General features: G+C 42.7%; 1 protein-coding gene across 2 annotated transcripts; it reads left to right on the forward strand.

Annotated features, from left to right (window-relative positions):
• The first annotated feature begins 2,476 nt into the window (after positions 1–2,476).
• On the forward strand, positions 2,477–17,056 carry LOC149873719 (activator of 90 kDa heat shock protein ATPase homolog 2-like). Of its 2 annotated transcripts, XM_090050191.1 has the most exons (9): positions 2,477–2,610; positions 2,711–2,901; positions 7,027–7,112; positions 8,544–8,658; positions 9,298–9,386; positions 9,917–10,024; positions 11,757–11,858; positions 14,412–14,463; positions 14,780–17,056. In XM_090050191.1, the coding sequence occupies exons 1-9, from the start codon at positions 2,531–2,533 to the stop codon at positions 14,953–14,955; spliced, it is 999 nt and encodes a 332-aa protein (XP_089906317.1). In that variant the 5' UTR covers positions 2,477–2,530; the 3' UTR covers positions 14,956–17,056. The 2 variants fall into 2 exon arrangements, with proteins under 2 accessions (XP_089906317.1, XP_089906326.1); XM_090050200.1 differs by lacking the exon at positions 14,780–17,056 and having other exon boundaries at positions 14,357–14,463.
• Positions 17,057–22,866: the final 5,810 nt, after the last annotated feature.

Consider the following 22,866-nt stretch of genomic DNA (forward strand, 5'->3'; position numbering starts at 1 on the left):
CTTATCTAGAAGTGTCATTTCTGCAGAAATGAAACTTATGTAGAAAGTCTGCCTAGCAATAATTATGTAAAAGAAAATTATCCTATCTCTATATATGATAGTGTCGTAGAGGCAGTCCAACAAACATCTATAAAAGAGGCAAAAAAGCAGGAAGTGGCAGAGACGACAACTGGAAAACTCTGTGGGCCTGATCACCCCGCAGACCGGTTCTCAGCCTCCCCGCCTGGGCGTATCCCAGCGAAAACAAAGGCCTCAGAAATCCGACAACTGACAACGATTCACTGTGTTACAGTATTGCTTTGTATTTCCCATTCATGAGCTGTTGACCAGTTCTGGGACTTAAGGAGCCGGCAGCCGCACCTAGCTTTGGACTAGCTCCACTGTTGGAACGCAAGGGCTGGCTCTGGAACCTCGTGAACCAACGGACACCCTATAGATTAAGAGACACTAACTACTTACTCTAAGTCGTCTACTTGTGCCAACTTGGCGAACCTCGAGGGCGGCTAAAAGCTACCACAATTCCACCCCACAAGCCGCGCGCTCGCACAACTCCGCAAAGCCCGCGGCTCCCCTAAGCGGTGCCGGAGCTGCTAGCCCGGCATTTCGCCACAATGTACAGGAGTTTTGTGGGTTTAAAATGAGTTTGCATCATTGCAAACTAAACTACACCCTGATACAGTTTTGTTTCCAACAATGCATTGCAGCTATTAGTCAGTTCACCCCGCTGGCCATGGGAGAAGTGGGCAGGCTCCACAGAAAAAAAAGGATCAAGTCCCTAACCTCCTGAAGGCAGAAGTGGTGAGGGCCCCGATCCTTTTCTTTTTTTTTTTTTGGCAGAGCCTGCCCATCTCTCCTGTGGTTGTGGGACAAGCTGCTAGTGAGCTGAGTGGCCCCTGAGTTGTAGGGGCCCTTGCCCTTCCCTCCATGGTAGTGGTGCCCCCTAGGGCTGCCCAGTTGGGTGCCTAGTAGGCCAGGTGCTGCCCCAGCTCAGGGTCAGGGAAGAGTTGGATCAGGCCAGATGATGCCTCCAAGCTTGGCCAGCACCCATCTCACTAGCAGCCCACCTGGGTGGTCCCGGCGGGATGCCACCACCACAGAGGGAAGGACTGGGGCACCCTGCAGCTCAGGGGACACCTGGCCTGCTGGCAGTTTGCTCCCTGGCCACAGGGAGACTCCACCGGAAAAAAGAAAGGATCAGACTCCATGCTGTAACAGTGATGGAAACCCCTAAATTTAAACAGTTTGTTGCAATTAAAAACCCACCATTTCAATTTAGGGGGCACAGAATGCAACCCTAAGGATTAACCCCCCTCACATATACAAGTGGCCTCAGTAACAGGAAAAGTTGGATCATTTTATGTTAAAGTAAAAGCTGCAGATCAAGGAGGAAGAAGCCGCAGAGCAGAAACAGCAGTTAATGTCAATATTAAGCATTGCTTATTTCTCTTTTCCTTTCATGTTCAAGCTCTGTGTAAAATCAGGTCCAGCCTTTGTAAAGATAATCCTATAATTAGCATTAAATAGTGAAGCCATGGATCTACTAGATGGGGTGATATTTTTAGATATGTGTGTGATTAAGTTGCCATTTCCCTTAACAGAAGAAATCCTCATTGAATCATAGTGCTGGAGAGGACCTCAATCGTTATCCAAGGCACTGATTCTCAACCAGGGTGCTGCAGCGCCTTTGGTGCATCTACACGAGATGCTGCGTCACTGTAATGACAAGCTACGGTGATATAGTTCATCACTATGGTGACGTAGCATAAGCAAGGTATGATGCTCTGCGACCTCTCACTCTTGAGAACAAAATCTCAACCCCCGGCACCAACAATTGAGCTCAGCTGTGTGCTGCTGGTTAGCAGGCAGGGCAGATTTCCACCTCGTAGACTACTCAGAGTTGATATAGACAAATACAGGTACAGAGACAGAGGTATAGATACAGATACAGAGATAGATACAGAGATGTATAGATAGATATACAGATAGACTACTCAATATATCTCTCTGTATAGATATATATTATCTCTCTATGTATATAGATATATCTGTAATGTATATAGATATAACTATATATCTAGAGATAGCTAGACTACTATATAGAGTGATGTAGAGATAGATATAGATAGAATACTACATATATAGTGATGTGTATATATATATATATATATATAGATAGATACAGAGATAGCTCAGTATAGATATACAGATACAGATATATAGAAAAGCCACGCGGAACAGCTATATATGGATCTAGATACATCACATATAGAGAGAGCTGCATCTAGCTAGTGATCTCGAGACAGAGAGACGGAGAGATCCACATGTGGAGCTAGAGCTCTCTCAGTGGACGTGGGCAGCCTGCCCGAGGCAGACCTATGCCGATGCAGCTATCGCAGCTCTATGCACGGAGAGATGGAGATGGGGGTGTCGCTGTGTGCAGACGCCGGCGGGCGTGGCGGGGCGGGGCGGGGCGGACGCGGGAGGCTGCCGGGCCGGGCTGAGGCCGGGGTTGCCCTGCTGCGGCGCCGCCATGGCCAAGTGGGGGCAGGGCGACCCGCGCTGGATCGTGGAGGAGCGCGCGGACGCCACCAACGTGAACAACTGGCACTGGTGAGCGGCGGGGGGGCGGGGTGCCCGGCGGGGCGGGGCGGGGCGGGGCGGGGGCGCGGGGCCCGGGCGGGCGGTAACGCGGCGGCCCGGCTTGGCGCAGGACGGAGCGGGACGCGACGAGCTGGTCGCGGAGGAAGCTGCGGGCCGTGCTGGCGGGGCTGGCGGTGGAGGGCGCGGCCGGGCGCTGCGAGGTGCGCGACGTGAAGCAGGTGGACGGCGAGGCGTCCTGCAGCTGCCGCCGGGGCCGCCTCTTCTTCTTCTACGACTGGCGCATCTGCCTCTCCTGGACAGGTACCGCCCGCCCGCGCACACGCGTGCACACACACACACACGCATGAATGACGCGTGCCCCTGGGGGGTGGGGGGCCACGGCGGTGGCAGCATCTTTTTGCAGGGGGTGCACATGCATCCACGTGCACGCCCTATTCGTCGTCCCTGCACACACACACACACACACACACACACACACACACACACACACACAGAGGCACCTCCTGCCTCCCTGTGCCACATGGTGGGGGGGTGCAGGACCTGGAGATGCCCTGTGCACGTGCCCTCTGGGACCAGGGCAGGACTGCCCACAACTCGGCACCCACTGTCCTCAGTTCAGCCACCGTCTGGGTCTTGCCCTGAGCTCAGGGATCCCACTGGGTGCCCCAAACCACTGGGAGCCTCAAGGTCTCACACAGTGCCCTGAGCTCAGGGACTGTCCAAGTCCCACCCAATGCCCGAAGGTCAGCACCCCCTGCATGCCCCCCTGAGCCCAGGCACGGTCTCAATCTCATCTCACACCTCAAGCCCAGGGGCCCTCTAGATCTTGCCTGTTGGGCCTGCACATAGGATGCCCACTAAATAATTTCGAAACATCTGAAGCCCAAGGTGGGAGTGGAGGATGCTTGTTGGTAGTAGAGCTATACATGGTTCTTGAACGAGTCATGGATTTGGAATTGATTTGGCTGATTTGACTTGGAGCACAAACATTTTTTCTTAAAAAAAAAAAAAAAAATGTTGCCCGTCCCAAGCTCAGCCCTGTCTGGGTGTCACCTCGTGCCCTGCGATCCAGGACCGTCTGGCTCTTGTCCAGTGCCCTGACAATCAGGCACGGTGCGGATCTGACCATAGCAGCTGGGTCAGGGTGTCCTGGGGCATGACTTGTCTGTGCCTGGCTCTGGCAGGGATACTCCCTCTGGGGCAAGAGCAAGGATACCACCCACCCTCCCTAACTCCCAAGTGTAAATGCCACCAGGGGGCAAGGTGAGGGAGTCTGAGCTGCCAGTGTCGAATCAACCTGACCCAGAGGGAGCCTGTCTTCCTTCACTTCTCCCTACCAGGCGCTGTCCTGACCTCCTGAGTCGGGCTGAATTTGGGAGCCGTCACCTGTACCCTGCAAAAAGCAGACATTTTTGCTGCAGTCTGTTCTCCCCACTGTGACTTCCTTGAATTGTCTTGAACTCAAGGAACTGGCAGGTAACAAGTTAATGTGGGTACAATGACAGCTAAAAAAAACAAACAAGCCAGCCTGGAGGAGCTGTTTCAGGGAAAGTATCAAACCCATCAGTCTCTTACAGACAAGCTGCTGCAAAAAATGAGGATAAATAATTTCAAGATGTTAAATTGAGGACAGAGAATGATAAAAGAAACTGGGCACTGAGATTAAAGAAAGTAATGTGGTGCAAGCAGGAATACACAGTATAACCGTAGCTCTTTGCTGAGGCTGTGTGCTGCCTTGGGTTTTCATCCTTAAGGCCCAAGTTGCAGAGAGGAGTGCTTGGCTGCATGAAAATGCATGTTTCAGAAATTATATATGGGCTTGCAGTCTGAAAGGGTGGAGTTACTATTCTCCAGCTGCAGTGCCCAGTCACTGGCTAGGCTTTAACAGCTACTGCAGGAGATGGGAGTAGCAATGCATTTAGTCTCGTCTCGTAATTCTCCACATCCCAGAGTGGTGAGTGGTGCAGTGGATACTTGCTGGCTGCTTTTTCTTTTTTTTCTTCTCCTTAGGTAATGTGAGGAAATCAATAGCTGAAGGAGCTCTTTTCCCATCCTGTGTGGGTAGCATACAGCATTTTGCACACACAACCTTCCTGCAGCAGGGTTGGTGTGGTGGTACAGTTCTGATGGTCCAGGAAATATGCAGAAAGCCAGGTTTTGAGTTTGTTTGGTTTTTTTGGGTGAGGTCTTTTATTGGAGCAACAGGATAGTTGGAAGAGGTGTTAGACAAGCTTTCCGGCACATCTCTCCCAACTATGCAGTTGGTCCAGTAAAAGATAATCGGTAAAAAAACCTTTTGTATCTTGCATATAGAGGCTTACTTGGGACATTCTTATTAACATTAAAGGGGATTTTAGACCTAGCGCTTGTGCATATTGATCAGGGAGTACCTTCTTTATAAACTGTATTGGAAGAATGGGCTAAAAAAGCAGTCTTCATTTTGAGATCTGAGCATAGAGGGTATTGAGTATAACTAAAATGAAATCATTGTCCAGGGTTGAGTTATTTAAATCAGGACCATTTAAACTATTTAAATAGATTGAAGATACCAATATACAATCAATTTTGCAAAGCTTCAGCCTTAAAAAATATACTGCAGTTAATTTTATAATTAAGTAAGGTGTTTCACTGTCATTGTGGGCAGGGCATCTTTTCAGAAGTGCTGTAGGCAAAGAAGAAAAAATAAATTTGTGTTCCTACAAATAGCTTTAAAAAATTTTTTTCTTCCTGGCATGCTTTTTTTGGTTCCTAAAAAACCCCCAAAAACAAAAAACTCTCAACTATAAGTTGTTTCTACATCTACTTTGTTGTAATGGGAAAAAATTCTTTATAGACATTTCTGTAAGTGGCGACTAGAAGATTCTAGTGTCTCACTGAACTCCAAGAGCTGGGATTTTTCTCAGTGGTGCATCTATGACCGACTTCCCCTGCATGTGCTCTGACCAGTCAGAAGTAAAAATATACATTACTTAAAAAACCAAAAATCCTGAAGCAGCCATTATTTCACTCTTCACTTACTTCCTAGAGTATTCTGCATTCAGGCTGCCATTAAAAAATGAACATTTCGTAGTAAGAAAAAGAGTACTGCTCTATCTAAAATGTACTTGCAATTTGAAAGGTTCTGCTTTAAAAGAAATAAAGCAGTTTAGGATACAGAATGGAAGGATGATGAATAACTAGCAACACTAAAAAAAGGATTTAAAGCAAGCACATCAAGTTTGAATTGAGAAAAGCATTATTTGTACTCCCATGGTGTTAAAGGATTTTAATGGAGAAATTTATCAGAGAAAGAGGTTCAGCAGTTCTTGGCATATGCCCTGTAAAAGCTACCTGCAGTCAAGGTCCCTCTGAACAGCCAATGCTAATTTTGTTAATGTTAAAGTAGCTTTGTTGAACATATTGTAGTGGTTTTTTGGGTTATTAGGAGATTAGGAATTTAAAATTAATGAATACTAATCCAATTTTTGGCACTGGAAACCTATGGATTTTTTGGATGCCATTTGATGCCTCTGCCGTACTCGTTAAGTGGCAATACTAGTGTTTGCTTATCTCAGAGGTGTCTAGAAGGTGACCTCCCAGGTAATATTTTTTTGTTATTGTTATTAGAATTGTTTTTTGAGATATTCTGTCATTTTAATGACAGTTCCCAGGCTTGACCAGAAGTGCCATTCAACATTTTTTGCCTTGTTCCATGGAAGCGTAAACATTCTGCAACAGTCTTTCTTCTGGTCACAACAGATAAAAAGACGAAAAAGAAGTGAAAATAGATCTCCTTTTCATTCAGACCCTTAACAGAAATCAAGTGAACATCTTTCTTTCTGCCCAGTTCAGTGTGAATTTGTATGCTGATGGGGGACTCTCCTCTATGGCTTGTTCAAGCTCTGGCTTGTTGAGAGCACAGATCTGTTTCTAATATGTTAAAGGGAAGGTTTGCCATTGAGTAATGGGAAATCAGAAAAAAATCAGGAAAGAATTTCAGAGTGATTTTTGTGCCTTTCAGCTAACTCTCATTTTTACAACAGTGTGTGGTTGGAAGAATTCAATCAATGATACGGCCACAGTTGTCTCAGTTACTCAGTTTTGCTGCAAATCTTTGCTGAGCAATTATATATGTTTAGATAACATTTACTTTTATGGTAAAACAGTGTGAAGGTAATTGACACTAAACATCTCCAGTGGTGCTATGGTAGAGTCATATTATTTCCATAGATCTTTTTTCCAATAATTTTAAGCAGATAGATTGACTAAGCTTATAAACAGAACAGGGAAAAGCGTAAAAAATAAAAAGAAAGTGAGCATTACTAATTCCTCTTTATCACTATTCCTGTTTTAAATGGTGTTTCTGTAAAAAGCATATTCAAAGGTAATATGACTACTATGGGGGGTACAGTATTTAATAATTAAGAATTCATGATGTTAATGCAGGCACCTTGAAAGAATCTGGTGAGAAACATAAAGGATACATTGAAATTCCTAACCTGTCAGAAGAAAATGAGGTGGATGATATAGAGGTAGGTGTCAAAATAAGAACTCCAGGTCCAGAATTCTAATATTACTAGCCAACTGCCCATCAGGAATGATGGGGGGTGGGGAGGGGAGGTGTTTGGGGACGGAGCCCTGTGCTCCCCTCGTCTGGGCCTGCTCCCCTTTTACCTTCTGCTGCTTGGGGTCTGGGCCTGCTCCCCTCCTCCGTCTGCTCCTTGGAGTCAGGGGCTGGCGCCTCCCCCCTGCCCCAACGACAGTCGGCAGGGAGGGGAGGTGGTGGGTAACGGGAAGGAGGGGAGAGGGCAAGGGAGGGAAGGTTACTGGTGGGTGTGCCCTGCTGTAGCCGCTGGGTTACAGGCCCTGGCCCTGGCCCAAAGTGGGGAGGGAGTGGGGAACAGCCCTGGCTACGGACTGAAGTGGGGAGGGGGGAAGGGGGCAACAGCTCTGGTCCGAAGTGGCAGGGGGGAGGCAGGGAATGGCCCCAGCCCCGGCCCCGGCCCTGGCCCAAAGCGAGGGTGAGGGCATTAGACGCAAGCATCTGTCCCCACCCTTACCACCCCCACATCATTCTGGATGAGCAATTTGCTAGTTCTTAAATAAAGACAGTAAATTTGGTGGTTAATTTTCTGATAACTGAATATTCCCACTTCTTTAAAAAAAAACTCTAAATATCAGGTATGATAACATGACTTGTTTATTTTCTCTTTTGACATCTTCATTTATGTTTGGAATATTAAACAATTGTTTTTTTTCTGTTCTCATATATTTTTATATCTTTATATCTTTAATTAGGAATTAGGCATGTATAGTATTTGAATTGACAGGATTTTATTTGAAAAGAATTTGGCTATATATTAAATCTTATGAAATTTCCTTGGTGCTAGTCTACACTATAGCAGATACTTTGGTCCATAAGAAACTTTAATATACCTCAGAGGGTATATTAAATATATAAATGCTCAATCCGCAGCCTGTCAGAAAAATCTGACCTATGGAGCCAATGTAATCTGGCTTCTCTGTGGATCCAGAAATGTGGTGGTGGGCAAGTAGTGGCAAGTACTGCTGCCAAATTTCTGAGCTCCAGCTGGGCTGTTTCTGCGTGGGCCAGCACTACAAACTGGATTGGGCTCATTGACCAGATCCAGCCTGTGGATGGACCTGGCACTGCTGAACTAGCCCACAGGCTGAAAAAGTCAGGCACCACTGATATGTACTATATAGTAGGCAGATCAGCTTGAACTGTTGGTTGGTACTGAATTATATGATTATGGCAAAGACACTACTTTTGTTTAAGAAGAGATTGACCCTTTTGGCTTTCAATCAAAGCAAGAAGATTTGCACTTGAAATATTTCATCTATCCTAGTCCTGTCCTCTAAAAACACTGTAATTTGTATTTTCCAAAACTCTCATTTCCCCAAAATGAGAATATCTCTTAATTTGTATGTTTCATTTTTAGATAAATATAAGCAAAAAGAAAGGAGAGGGAGATATGCTAAAGGATCTTATGAAAACTGAAGGAACTGTGAAAGTAAGAGAGGCACTCAAGGAGTATCTGAAAGCTCTTAAAACAGGTAAATGTGGATAATTTTCTCATGCTCTCACTATTGTTTCTGTTTGTGTAGTCTTCCTACTGGAACAGATGGGTCTATGTATGGATCTGCGTTGGTGGAAATTTTTCATGTTGCCTTTAAACAAGAAACATAAATACCTATGTTGTAGTACTGTATACAGTTAAGGTATTAATCTCATTAAAATTGAGAAATTCAAAGTTTTTATTTTTAGTTTTTGTTAAGTCTTCACATCATAGTGCCCAGAGGTCCCATCACAAACAGGATAATGTTATCTGAAGAAAATACAACATCTGCCCGAAAGACCTTATAAAGCAGTTGGCCAAGCACAAAGCTCAATGCTTGACTTCATGTAACTTTTGTTTCCGTAACAAAACATTTGAAGATTGTATCAAGGTTGTTTTAGAAAACTTTTAGGTGTAAATGGGTGCAACTTCTTGATGTTGGTGAAGCTTAGAAAAAATGGAAAAGCCAGCTTAGTGGAAATCACTGCTTGGTCACTCTTGACATGGGGGAGTGGGGGAAAGCATGACCTCAAAGTTAGGGTTAGTAGGTGCCTTGTATCCCTCATCCCAGCTGACTGGATTTATAGTTCATTTTTTAATACACAATATTTTTCACTCTTTCTGTTTTTCCTCACAGATTTTACCCTAGGAATGATCTTGCCAACCAAAACTACAGTTGCCCAAGAACTGGCAGTTGAAAGAAAACTGGATGGGAGTACTATTCAGGTATGTTGGATTCCATTACTACACTAGTTTAACAGAGTTGTTGGGGTCTTGGGCCCCAGGTTATGCTACAAGATAAATTCTCCAGTTAACAGCAGACATATATATCGCTAGAACAGTAAGTTGTTTAAAATGTAATTCTGCTTATTGCTGTGGCTTGGCCTTGTAGTGCTCAGGTAACACGGAATAACGTGGGAAAAAACCATTGTCATCACTGGGCTATACTCTGACACAAATAGAGTTTCAAGAAGGAGAAGCCAAAGTTTGCCCGGTTTCCTCATTTCCTCACAGTTTCTTTTGGAGCTTGTCATCAGTTCCCATGATAATCTGTGGTAAATTGTTCTACTTCTACCTGATCTATTAAAGACGCTCATTGATCTCACTGCTACTTTGTGTATATGACGCTCACTGCTACTTTGTGTATATGCATCAAGGTTGAACGAATAAATCTTCATCTTTAGGAATTTCATAACTTGTGAGTGCTTGATTTTGCACGCATAACCATGAGGCTGTATCCTGAGTTTGTTTTACAGGATTCTGTTTTGCCAATTGGCATAAAAATTCCAACTGTCAAAATTCTTATGAAAGAGATGTTTGCCTCTTCAGCAGAGGAGCTTTATAGAATCTTTACAACTAAGGAGGTGAGTAGCACTTTGAGCATCAAGCCACATGTAACTTTTTTTGTGATAACCTTTCCAGAAAGAAGTTACTTAATTTAAGAGTTTATTCAAAATCAGTAATTTAGGGGGCAAAAACTGTAGTAATCACTCCTGCTTTGCAGTAACTGGCTTCAGGACAGGAAATCTGATCAAACAGCAATTGAAGTGTAACATCAGTAAATTAAAAATAACTTGACCCAGCTATATGTGTTCTGATACTGCTGCTTTGTATCTACTAGTACTGTGAGCTAAAGAATTTATGACGTATGCTGCTGGAAAACCTGTTTAGTTTGAGAGACTGTTTCTCTGAGCCCTGTGAATTCATATAAAAATTGACAGGTCTGAGCTAATTGTATGGGTTCTATTGGTACCTTTAGATGCAGTAACTATGAAACACTGAAATGTTGCTTGTGAGAGATTTCCAGAGTTGAAAGAATAATTTTTTTTTCTGAGCTTTCCAAGAATTTAGTGCTCAGCAGTTACTCATCCATCCATAGAGGTGCTTACAAGATTTAATCTTGTCACTTCTGTTGTCAAAGGTGGATGGAAAGCTATGTTAAAGAAATTGTGAAGTTGTACTTTGGATGTCATTTGGATGCCAGTGACAGTCAGCTTTTACTGATGAGATTCTGCAGTCTCCTAGTAAGAAAAATGTTGCTTTATAATTATGTTGAAAATTATCATTCCCAGCTTATGGATGGATTCTGAGGGTTTTTATGTATTGGATATATGAGGTTGATATTATAACTGTCTCCAGTAGCACCTGCTATAAAGTGTTAATAGAAGGTTCTGGGTTGTGTTAGTGCCCTCCTCAGGGGTTTGGGGCTACTTCACAAGACTTTTAAATTAGACTCCTAATACATAAAAACAAAAAACAAACTCCTAATATTCTTCAGAAGGATCAGGAATAGATATTGGTTTTCTGACATGACATATATCATTGGAGCCAATCTTTGTGGCAGGTATGCCACAAATGAGCCCTACCTCCTCCCCAAGTGTCACTCTAATCTCCTTCCCCTGCCTGATCTGCATTCTTCTGCTGTGCTGCCTGTCCACTCCCGAGTCTGCCATATGCCACAAAGGCAGGCTGCCCGTGCTGCTTGACACACATGCTACAAGCTGGCCACCTGTGATGTACACCACGCAGGATGTCACCACTTAGGATCTACTGCCCAGCTGCTGTGACATAATCCCACTGCTCCTGTAACCATGTGCCATAGCATAAGGTTCAAGTTTCATGATCCGTTTCAGATCAAGTTTCATGGTCTATGGTATTTCAAGATGTTTTCCAGAAGAGGCTGAAGAAGAGAGTAGAATCATCTCAGGCTGAGACTGAAAGAAGCCCTGGGCCAGTAGAAGGTTTTCAGGCTTATAGAGCAGCATGGTCAAGATTTGAACCTGCAGCTGTTGCTCTTTGCCTTTTCCCTCATCTTGGGCTCAGTTAGTTTAGAAGTTAGTCTAGCCTTCTGCCTAACTTTAGACTAGTGTGGCTAACTACCTCTCTTGGCATTTAGTCATATCATATTTTTCTTTACATCTTTATGTAAGATCAATGATAAATCAGTGGGATACTCTTTAAAAATCAACATCACAGTACAGCCTATGGAGAACCATAGCATGGATCTATCGTTAACTAGCCACAACGTTAGGAAATTACAATGAATGGAATGTCTGATTCTGTTCCTCTCATCACGTTTGCTTTTTGTTTTGCTAGCTGGTGCAGAAGTTTTCTAAATGCCCTGCTTTGATTGATGCAGAAAAAGGAGGAAAACTTCAGCTCTTTAATGGTTGTGTTACTGGTGAATATGTGGAACTGGTAAGTTGAATTTAAGGCATTGTTTGCCTTGTACTTTAAAAGTGACACTTTTAAATAGTCTCCAGTTAGTGGTGGTTGGGTTTAATTAAAGTTTAAACTGCTTTTTGTATTCTCCTGTTTAAGCTTTGTTACTTTTGATTGGATTTGTGGTTAGGAGTGAAATTAATTGATCAATGAGACTATTCCAGTCACAACACAAAAGCTTTATTAGGATATACAATAGCAAAGACTTATTGGTACTAATAAAGTGCATATTTATGCAGCCTTGAATTCAGGAAAAAAAGGGCTCTTGGCCAGGCATCTCTCTGCTTTCCTGGACACTCATGTTGAGTGGTTTTTTTTCTGCTGAGCTTCGGGAAAGGTCCAATGTGTTGTTTGCCTCAGGCCCAATGTTTATAGGTGGTTGATTCGACATGCTAATAACTGATCTCTTATTGGTTTTATCTATTGGTTTTATCTTACTGGCTTTACCTTTGTTTCACTGGAATTTTTGGAACTAAATGGAACCAGATTTTAATGGCCCTGGGAAAGGAGTCAAGGGCCTTAGCTAAGGTTTTTTATTTTTAGGTGTCTGACCCCAGTCTGTTAATCACCTGGTGATCTGTAATCAAGATCATGTTAATCAATTGAAATTTATATTTTTGAGATAGCAGAAGGACAGATTTCTTACCTTCTTTATGGCTTGCCTTTTGGCCCTTACTTAGTTATTTACTAACTGTCTCCTGACAAGGCTGCTTCGCTTTTTCCATTCTCAAAGCTGCCTTTGTATCTATACTTAGTTGGACATGCAAGCAAAAATACACTTATTATAGCAAAATAACTATTAATACATTTGGTCACTTTAGTTATTAATGTTTTAGGATATAATTGTAATACAGAATATTTAGGATACAAGCCCTTGGCTCGCTGTTCAGTCATATTTCTGTAATTTTGACTTAGGTTCTCTGAAACTGACCAACCCTCACATGCACACTTTCCGTAAAGTTTGGCTATGCTTTGGATAGCATATGTTTGATTCAAATTATAGCGCTGTTTGTCACCCATAGCTCATGATGCACGACTACAACTTCTCTAACGCAAGTTCCATTCAGAGTTCATTGGATCATAGCCATATAGAAAGACCTATTTGTTTCTCCATGAATGTGCTTACATTGCTTTGCATGTGATGAAGCTCGCATTAAAGAGTCATACTGGGAAGGAGGTTACTTTTGTGAAATTTCCTACCATTGTTTCATTGTTCCTATATTAAAAGGAGGGATTGGGAGGGTTGCGGATCTCTGGAGAAATAATCCCTCTTCTGTTCAGAGGTAGAAGTTACACTGTCCCTGGCTGAGTTTTCTTGCAGCTATTTTGTAGCAGCTGGAGGGGAGGGATAAAGAAATGTAATAGACTTGTACCTCCCACCTGTATTTCCATGTTAAACAAAATTTAGTAACAGAACTCAGGTCCACCCATTTCTTGTCTGACTCTTTGTAAACTATGAGTAAACATTTGTATGTTGTCAAGGGAATAGAAGTGCATCTTCCTTTTACACACAAATGAAGTACCTCTGTTTAAAATCTGTTATGGAGCCAAGCCCCTGAGAATATTGCTTTTTGTCAGAGTCAGTGATGTCACTACTCCTAGCAGCTAATAAAAACAAAAGCTAGAGGAAAATCTTGTCCATTCACTACCTGGTAACAACTTTAATTTTTTTCCTTCAGCTGAATTGACCTTCTAGCTTCTAATGACTTGAATCACATCCTCAGTTTAAGCTGGTAAACATTTTATTTGCAATTACCATGGTTGGCCCTTTGGGTTGCCCTTAAGCAGCTGAGCCACCTTTCCTGTCTGTATTTTACACTGCAGCTCACACCACAGGTGAATTTGACTGCCCTGTTTTAACCCAACTCACAGGCAGCTTCTTTTCAATCCCCTAAATGACCAGTTGTTGAAAAGGAGAGCCAGCGTTACCATGGATTATGGAGACTACTGCAGCTCAGGTCACCCCACTGTCTCTTTCAATAGCTTCACAAGTACATTGAACAGGAGAGGTGGCAGAGCAGAACCCTGAGGGATGGGATCAGTTTATCCTATACCATTTTGGATCCCTCAAGGGCAAAATAGAAAATCCAATCCCAGTTGCACATTCCAGGGCCCACACTCACATCAATAAAATCTTGTGGTTAGGACTATCAAAGAGTTGAAATCAAAAGCTAATTTTTGCCCTAGTTAGAATGTAGAAGAATGTGGTCAGTTGTGAATGATACCTTTAGAGCCAGATGAAAAGTGGGATTTTCCAAAAAAACATCTGCTAGAAAACAGGAAAACAGTCAGATACAGCAAAAGAACTCACCATTGAATGAAATGAAACTCACCAAAATGAAAACTCAGAACAATTTCTTTACCAAAAAAAAAAAAAAAAATCTGACTTCATGGAAAAGATTGAACGCTATTATATGAGAACCTTTTGCGAAAAAAGGAAACACACCAGCGCCTTGTATGTTTCCTTGTTTTAGAAGAAAAGGAAAGGGTTAATGAAAAACTTCTGATTGACATCTTATCATCTCACAGTTACCCTCTCAAAGGATTGTTATGAAATGGAGATGCAGGAACTGGCCTGATGGTAGGTCTCTGTTATCATTTTTAAGGGTCTTAAGATCATAAGGGTGGCATTTTCAAAGGGTCCTAATACCAGAAAAATAGAGCTAAACTTGGATTTGTGTATAAGCAAGCACAGTATCATTCTTGGTAATGGTCTCACTAAAATAAGAAGTTCGTTTTTGCTTTTGTAAGAACAATAAGCAGAGGCACAATACTTACTTCCGAGCTCTGCCTTTATCTGTAAAACCTATTATTTGTGTAAGAATGAAAACTTTCTTTTAAAAAAGGCACTTGATTCATCAAACAAGTTACTTGTGTTGTTCCTTCTCTTCCTCTAGAACATTATGCAACTGTTGCTTTGAATTTCAAGGATATGGCAACTCAGACTGAATTGCAGTTAGAATTAAAAGGAGTCCCTGTCTGTAATGAAGGTGATACAAGGCAATGTTGGCAGAAGCAATATTTTGAAGAAATACATATTTTACTGCAGCAGTCTGAAGTAAATACTAAATGATATTAGTGCTGCAGCTGTATTAGGGCATTATGTTTCTAAAGCTTGAATTTTTTTTGTTCTTTCTCCATTTTTTAAAAATATTTATGAGAGATGAATAAAGACAGACCTGCGTCTGTGATATTGTATATGATTTTCCATCTATGGATCCTTTGTGAATGTGATTACAAATTTACGGAGTTTTGAGAACTGATCATTGTTCTGTTTATCTACAATTTAACAGCTTTGGGGAGCGTGAGTATGACTCAGCTGCAGTAGACTTTGTGGTACCACATCACACATGCAAACCAACCCAATAGTTACTGAGTATCTATGGCTTGCTTCTAGACCATATAGGTTAGACCAAATAAGTGATGTGTATTCTTAAAAATTTCCCAGTATGAAATGTACTGCTCATTAAGACGTGAACTGGAAAGGCTTTTAAAACAGACCCATGCACTATTTGATCTTAGAGGCGAGTTTGTGATAAAGTGAAATGCAGCACTATTTCTTTAAACAGTCGGGGGGAAAAACTGAGCTACAGACTTTTGCAAGTGACTTCATAGCTATGTACAATATTGATGTATATTTACTGTATTTCTTACCATGGTATCTTAAAGCTGATAAGATAGTGCAGGCTAACAGTTATGTTATTAGAATGCTCTTTTTTGATTTGTTTTCCTTAGGTGGTATTTGATGTCTTTTGCTTTATCAAAGAAACCAAGGTGGCTGAATGTGATGTTTTAACTTCCGTATCTTAACGAGTCTTAAGGATTAAATCAGATGCAATGGATCTGTAGTTGTGCTCCACTGCTACACTTTGTAAAATATAAGACAGAAAACTGAGTTTCTGTGGTGGGATAGGTAGGCTGAGTATTGTTTGGTTTCCTTCCTCCTCTCTTTAAAAATGGACAAAAGAAGTAGGAATAGATCAATGTCCCAGGGTAAAGCCCGGCACTGTGTTAATCACTATGTTAATGGGAGTTTTCCCTGAATATGAACTGGAAGGTTAAGTCTCACATTAGACTTTAGGTTCCTGGCTGGTGGTATTGGTGGAAATAACACCTCACCCAGGAGCAGGAGTGTCCTGTGCTTTAGTTCTCTATGTTGTCTTACCTTGATAGTCAGTTCTGGCAAGAAGCTTCCTCTCTGCAAACCTTGTTCATCTTAGGTCGTGGCAGAAGAGGGAGCAGCGTTCCCCATATCTGGTTACCAGGTTGCAGCTCAAAAGGATGCAGCTTGTGCTAAGAAATGCTCGTATGCCTTCCTCCTTTTCCCTGTCATGTCTTCTGGCTACCCCGGGGTGGAGGGGGCGGAAATGCTGCCAAAAAGTTGTGGAACTGAAGTCTGTTGCATGATAGGGTAGACTGGGCTCTTTAACCCCGATTGGCAGCCAGTCCAAGAGTGAAGCCCTGATAGATGGACAAATGGATGATCTTTGCTCTGGCAGCTCCTACAGCGAAGCCAATTCCAACCATACTGGCACCTGCCTTTCCAGCAAGTGTCTGTGTATGCACTGCCCAGGCTTTTGCACCCTGGAAAGATGATTCTATTTTCACTTTGTTTTCAAGCAAGGATTATATTCAGCAACCTGATGTCTCACGTGACATAATTCTATTGTCTCGAGAGACAGATGCCTACTACTGTCTTAAAGAGCCATAGATAGCACTACTGTTGTCTTCTGTTGGAGTTCTGTTAATTTAAATTTATATACATAGAGCCTCTCCTTTCACTTTAAAAACCATTCCAGCTAAGGGGGTGTAAATGAATACAACCAGTTAAATCCTGAATCAGATGCTCAGCAGAGTAAGCCTGAGGGACCATGCCCCGACTAATTGTGTAGTATTGGAGTAACAGTTCTGTATGGGAAAGTTAGTTGGGATGTTTGGTTAGAATTCTTTTGCACTGAACTTTTTCTAATAAACTATTGGAATAGGAAATGTGTGACTTTACCGTGCAGTTTGCAGCTTTGAAACACTTAATGAAGGAAGTCAGTGATAAAGACGTGATGCAAAACATGGGAGTATTTCTTACTGTGCATCTGTTTTAGTTGACAAATCTGAAGAACTTTAAATTTAATCCACAAAAATAGCAATTGAACATGTCAATAAAAAAACTGAAATCAGCTTATTAATATTGTGGTTTTTTTCCCTCTACGAACACAGCTGTGCCATATTTTGAGTACTGTACTTCCTGTTGTACAGCATGAAATTCCATGGGATGCCATACTGTGATAGTCTTACTGTCTCAGTGTGAATGACATTAATACAGGATATGAAAACCATTACATTGGGCTTCTCATTAGATAAACAGGTCTCATTTGATTATAGATGTGAGCATGGATGCCATGCCACCTTGTTCTTTTTCAAATCATACTGCAAGGCCTATCAGCACTACTGGCCTACTACCCATCAGCACCCTGGCTGCTCTAGTCCAAATAGTCAGAACTCTTGTGGAACAGGCAATGTCTTTTATTAGACCAACTAGATAGTTGCAAAAAAAATTCTGTATTTACAAGCTTTTGGGCTCGTGCCATTCCTCAGGCAAAGGAGAATGCAAAGATTGTAACATTTCTCCTAGGTAGAAATTAAACTTCATATTGCACAGGAGAACTGGAGGAAAGTATAAGTTTTCCTGGGTAGAATAGTTAATTTTATGCAAGTTAGGCTCAGATAAAAGTTGGAGCAGTCTGTTTACCTCAAAGTGGGGTGATGGCAAGCAGGATGTTGAATTTTGCCTCTTTCTTGTTAAGTTGTTTTATATTGCACTGGAGGACTGGTGATGGATTGTTTCTCCTGGGTAAGTGGTGAAGCTGCTCTGCAGTATGTAAATTCGGCTTAAACAAAGGGCTGGAGTAGGGGTGTTTGCTTCTAGGTCTCAGCATGTTGAATTTTGCTTCTTTCTTGTAAAATTACTAGCAGAGGCAGCTGCAGGCATAAGGTCCACTGAAGACCCAGGCTTAAGGATTTCTGACCCAGAAAATTGCCTGCTGTGTTTAGGGAAACAGGACTTCGTTAGAAAACGTGCACAAACCAGACTGCAGCAGAGATCATACCTGAGGCTCCTCATAAGTTTCCTAGTGGAAAAGGTCAGTATTAGTGCAGTTAACATGACAAATCTCTCTCAAAGGGGCAGGGGGTGAGGTGACAAAGGGGAAGTTTCTCTTATACCACACCTCCAAACATAAAACAGCCCTTGATTTTAGGAAGGCAGAATAGAGACAAAAAACATTTAGCAGAGTTATGGGTGCATAAAGTAGGCTAGAACTTAATTTTCAGCCCATTCATTCTCTCTTTCCTGCTTAAGCTACAGTATTAAACTTTTCACATCTGAACTGTCAGTAGCTCTGGTCTTCTAAGCTAAAATGTGAAACTAGCTGTTGCTGAAGACTGGATTTTGAAAAGAGCAAACAGTCTGCAGAGCTGTGAAACAGGAGAAGAGAGATGACCAGGAGCAGCTAACAGCAAAATTGCTAAAGGAAGTCTAGCTTGATCAGTGGAACATGAAGACTATTCAAACAGAGAGGGTCATTAACACCTGTGGAGTGAACAGCAATTAGCATGACACACAGATTATAATAAGCCATGAAGTCAGTTGACTGAATAAAAATGTCACTGCTGGTGCTGGGAAGTTGGTTTTAAACGCTGGGTGGAGCAGGAGTCAAAGCAGGGTGTAACTGCATCACAAACAATTCTCCTTCCCCACCAATCAGCCCCTGCTGGACTCCACCCCTTCTGCAATTTAGCTGCTGGAGAGAAAAGGAAAAGCAGCAGCAGTCAACTTAGTGTCTCCATGCTTCTATTCTGGGCAGAACAATAAGCTTCTTTGTTTAAGACATGCTTTAGGGTTGTTGGTTTTGGCTTCTATTCTGTGCAGGAGAGCATACAATTCACTAGCAGACTCTGTGTGCTTGAAGAAGGGTATTTGTGCCTAAAAGTTTGCAAAGCACAATTTTTCCAACTATTTGGTTGGTCTAATAAAAGATAGTTTGCCTAAGACATGCACCCTAATTTGGAAGAATAATTTTTTGGAAAAAAGACTAGTGTGGTATGTGATAAATAAGGTGATAACATTTAATTATTGGCCAAAGAACACAGAATCGATTAGGAGTGAAATCCATTTAAAAACCAGGTGCTGGTAGGACCTGTTGGCATGGTGTGCTTTTGCCTACAATTCACCAGATATCAGCTGCAATTAAGTCTGAATGGAAAACCAAATTTCATTTTGTAAAGATATTGAAGATTTTATTCTGTTTTGGGATGACGTCTTTCACATTTTTTTTTTGCCTAAAACATGTGAAAGAGACTGTACAATGAATCACTAGGAACTCACCTAAGAAGCCAAACACTCCACAATTTGTCAGGACATCTACAAAATATTTCAGCTTTCATTAGCCAGTGTTTTCCAGTGAAAAGGATTTCTCAATCCACTCCATAGACCATCTCCTGACTATGCCCCTCCGCATGTCTGTGCACTCTATAAAAAAAATAATATAAACACAGGCAGAGAAGTACAAGGCCATATATCATTGCCCCCCTTGTTTTTACTGAAAGGTTTGGGTCAGAGCTATACAGAAATTTATGATTTCTTCATTTTGCACAATACTCAAAATTCCTAGCTTTGGCTCCATGGTGGAAGGGGAGGAAGTACTTGGTGGTCTCAGTCCTCTGTTAACTGTTAGCAGGCATTTTAAATCAGGAGAACTTCAGTGGTTTACCTCTGTCCCTGCCAGTCCAATCTTCCAGTATCATTCAAGCAGCATTCCTACTCCAGAGCTGGTCTTTTAAGCCTGCCATTAGCTAGACACCACAATACCACTTTTCTATGGACTTAAGAACAGCCATTATGTTCTAGGTCCTCAGATTCCCCCCACTCTCAGCACACCTTGCTAAGGGCTAAGCGCCAGAGCTCCCCTGCCTCTAACAACCAGCCAAAAATCAGCTGGCTCACAGCCTACTTAAATGGAGGCACTTATTTTCTGAAGTTTGCTTCCTTAGTTTCTGTTCACTGTATCCCAGTGTTCTTTATATATATTATGAAAGCAGACTCTAGAGGAGATTTTCAAGATATCAGAAGCCCCACAACTGACTTGGAGAAAAAAACCATCAGAGAGGCAGCATGTTCCAATGGTTAGCACTGGGTGAAGTTCCCAAACTTGGCTCTGCCATAGACCCCCTGCATGCAACTGGGTAAATCATCTCTGTGCCTCAGAGAGACTTGGGGAGCCAACTCTCCCCATATAACCTTTGTGCCTAACCTCCATGTGTGAACTCCATTTCCAGAACCAGGAGCAGGAGCTCAGCCCTAACATGCCTAAGCCCCTTGTTGGAGTCAACCTAAAGGGAACTTCCCAGTCACAAGCTAAGACACCGAGGAGCTTTGGGCACTTCAGGATTAAGCAGCAGTGGAGCACAGTTGTGACAACATGAATTTTGGATATAGGCACCCACACTGGCATTTTGTCACCTAAGTTGCACCTATCTCCTTTTGCAGATCTAGCCTTAAGAGCCCAATTTCTAACCACTTCTGTTCCCAGCAGATTTTAAGCCTTTGTGTGTGCTGCTGGAAGAGAAAGCCTTTCAACTGTTTATCCTTGAGCACACTGTACTTGCTAGATAGTTTCAGGGGAGCTCTTCAGTATCTAAAGAAGGAAGCACCCATCCCTTTTCTGCTGTCAGTTGGAAAAAAATAATTAGAAATCATTACGGTGCTGCTGAGATATTTACCCCCATGGCAGACTGGCAGGAGTCCTACCAATCCCATCTGCCTAGAAACAACTCCCGTCTCTTCCACAGCCCTGCCCCTCTATCTGCTCAGAGTCTAGCTGAGAGGTAGCTTGGACACTTCTCCCACTATTCATAGACATGCTGCCATCTCCAAGCCAGACTCCTGGCATTCCTCTCTATTGGCAGTAACACAGAGAAAAGATTAAAGGAGAGAGAATACTTCACAGAGGCATAGAGAAGTAGGCTGGCAGAGACCTCCAGAAGCCATCTAGTCCAACCCCCTGCCCAAGGCAGAATCATCTTTATCCAAACCAACCCATATAACCATGAAGTAAACTGTACATAAGACTACCCTCAACCCCGACACAACACAGACCTAACACCCTAATCTGGTCCAGGTCAAGCAGGAGAACCAGGTCAGCCAACGTCCTGCTTCTATGAAATATTGTCAATCCATGCTCAAGAGGTCCTGGGCAGAGGGCCACATCTTCCGCTACAGTAAAAGGCAAAAACCCCAAAGTTTGTACCAATCTGGCCATGAAGTAAAACCCACATACAGCATTTGGCCTGACCTTGAATGGAGGGGTTAGATCCTCCAGCCAGACACCTTTGGCACTGCTCCTAACAGGAGAATGGGCACACCCCAGTTGAAGTCCCCAGCCTTAGCTGTAGCCAACATCTAATGCCTCTGAGGAGGCTTAAAAACACCCTGATATATATAGCAGAAATAAAAAGGGCAGGGGGGGGAGGAAGGTGCAAAAGCAACCAGCAAAGCCCTAAGTATGGGAAATAACCATGGTAGAAAATAGGCATAGCTAGGCCCACATTATCCCCACCAGTAGCTGTTCAACCTCGGCTTGAACACCTTCAGTGATAGAGAATCCACGACTTCCCTAGGGTGTCTGTTCCATTGCCTCGCGGTCCTAACAGCGAACGAGTCTTTCTGGTTATCCAATCTAAATTTACTTTGCTGCAACTTCAAGCCACTGGTCCATGTCCTCCTTTCTGAGCTAGAGAAAAGGTGCTTTCTGTCTTCTTTATGGCAGTCATTCAAGTATTTGAAGACTGCTATCACAACCCCTCTTAAGTTCCTTTTCTGCAAGCTGAACATGCCTAGCTCCTTCAACTTCTCCTTGTCTGACTTGCTTTCCAAGACCTTGGTCATCTTTGTTCCCCATGTCCTTTTTAAAATGTGGAGCCCAGAACTGCACATGGCTCTCCAGATGAGGCCTAACCCATGTCAACTAGAAAGGCGGTATCATATCCTGTGTCTTGTACCTAATGCTTCTATTGATGCATCCCAAAACCGCATTCACCTTTTGTGTGGCTGCGTCACACTGCAGACTCGTATGGAGTCCGTGGTCTATCAAGACTCCCGAGTCCTTTTCCATAGTGCTGCCACACAGCCAGATGTCACCCGTTTTATATTTGTGTTTTTGATCATTCCGCCTGAGGTGAAATACCTTGCATTTGTCAGCACCATTAGCTCTTGCCCAACTTTCCAATCTGTCAAGATCCTTCTGAATTGCACTCGCATCCTCCAATATGTTCACAATCCTTCCCATGGTACCCGAAAACTTGCTGAAGAAGCTTTCTATGCCAGCATCCAAATTGTTAAATGAACATGCTGACACCTGAAGACAGACCTCTGCAGGACTCCACTCAAAACCTCCTTCTGTTCTGGTATCTATTAATTTACCTTTTGCTTGTAGCTATTAAGCCAGTTATCTATCCACTTTCAGTGACAACTGTTTTCTTCCCTAAAGCACAGTGGGACTTGGCAGGTGTAGCTCCCATAGGAATGAGTGAATGGAAAAGGAAAAAAGTCCCAACTGTTATAGCCAATATGAATTTGGCTATTATCCAACAGCACATTCAGTCTTGGAACTAACCCAAGTGTCTTAGAAAACCCATCCCTGATCCTAATAATACCAGAAAAGATGATGGAAAAGGACTTGACTTAAATCACAAATCTTAATTATCTTTCTTACTACAGGCTCTAAACGGCACCTAAACTTGTCATACCCGAAAAAGACTGGAGCAAAAACTCTTCCTTACATTCTAATTTCTTTAGAGGGAGACAGAGAGAATGAGAACTTTACAGGAAAACCTGACCCAAACTGGTCAACAGGAGTTTTGTCATTAATATCAATGGGGGCTTCAAAGGTCAGCTCTCCTTTAAGTAGTTCCCCCCACACACGCTCTCACT

Source organism: Crocodylus siamensis, chromosome 1, assembly GCF_052110815.1.
Source record: "Crocodylus siamensis isolate JL-2025a chromosome 1, ASM5211081v1, whole genome shotgun sequence".
NCBI classification, from domain to species: Eukaryota; Metazoa; Chordata; order Crocodylia; family Crocodylidae; genus Crocodylus; species Crocodylus siamensis.

Coding starts and splice junctions, on each gene's coding strand:
- LOC149873719 (XM_090050191.1), top strand. CDS start 2,531: ATGGCCAAGTGGGGGCAGGGCGACCCGCGCTGGATCGTGGAGGAGCGC. Junction 2,902..7,026: donor CATCTGCCTCTCCTGGACAG/GTACCGCCCGCC, acceptor ATGTTAATGCAG/GCACCTTGAAAGAATCTGGT. Junction 11,859..14,411: donor CTGGTGAATATGTGGAACTG/GTAAGTTGAATT, acceptor ATCATCTCACAG/TTACCCTCTCAAAGGATTGT.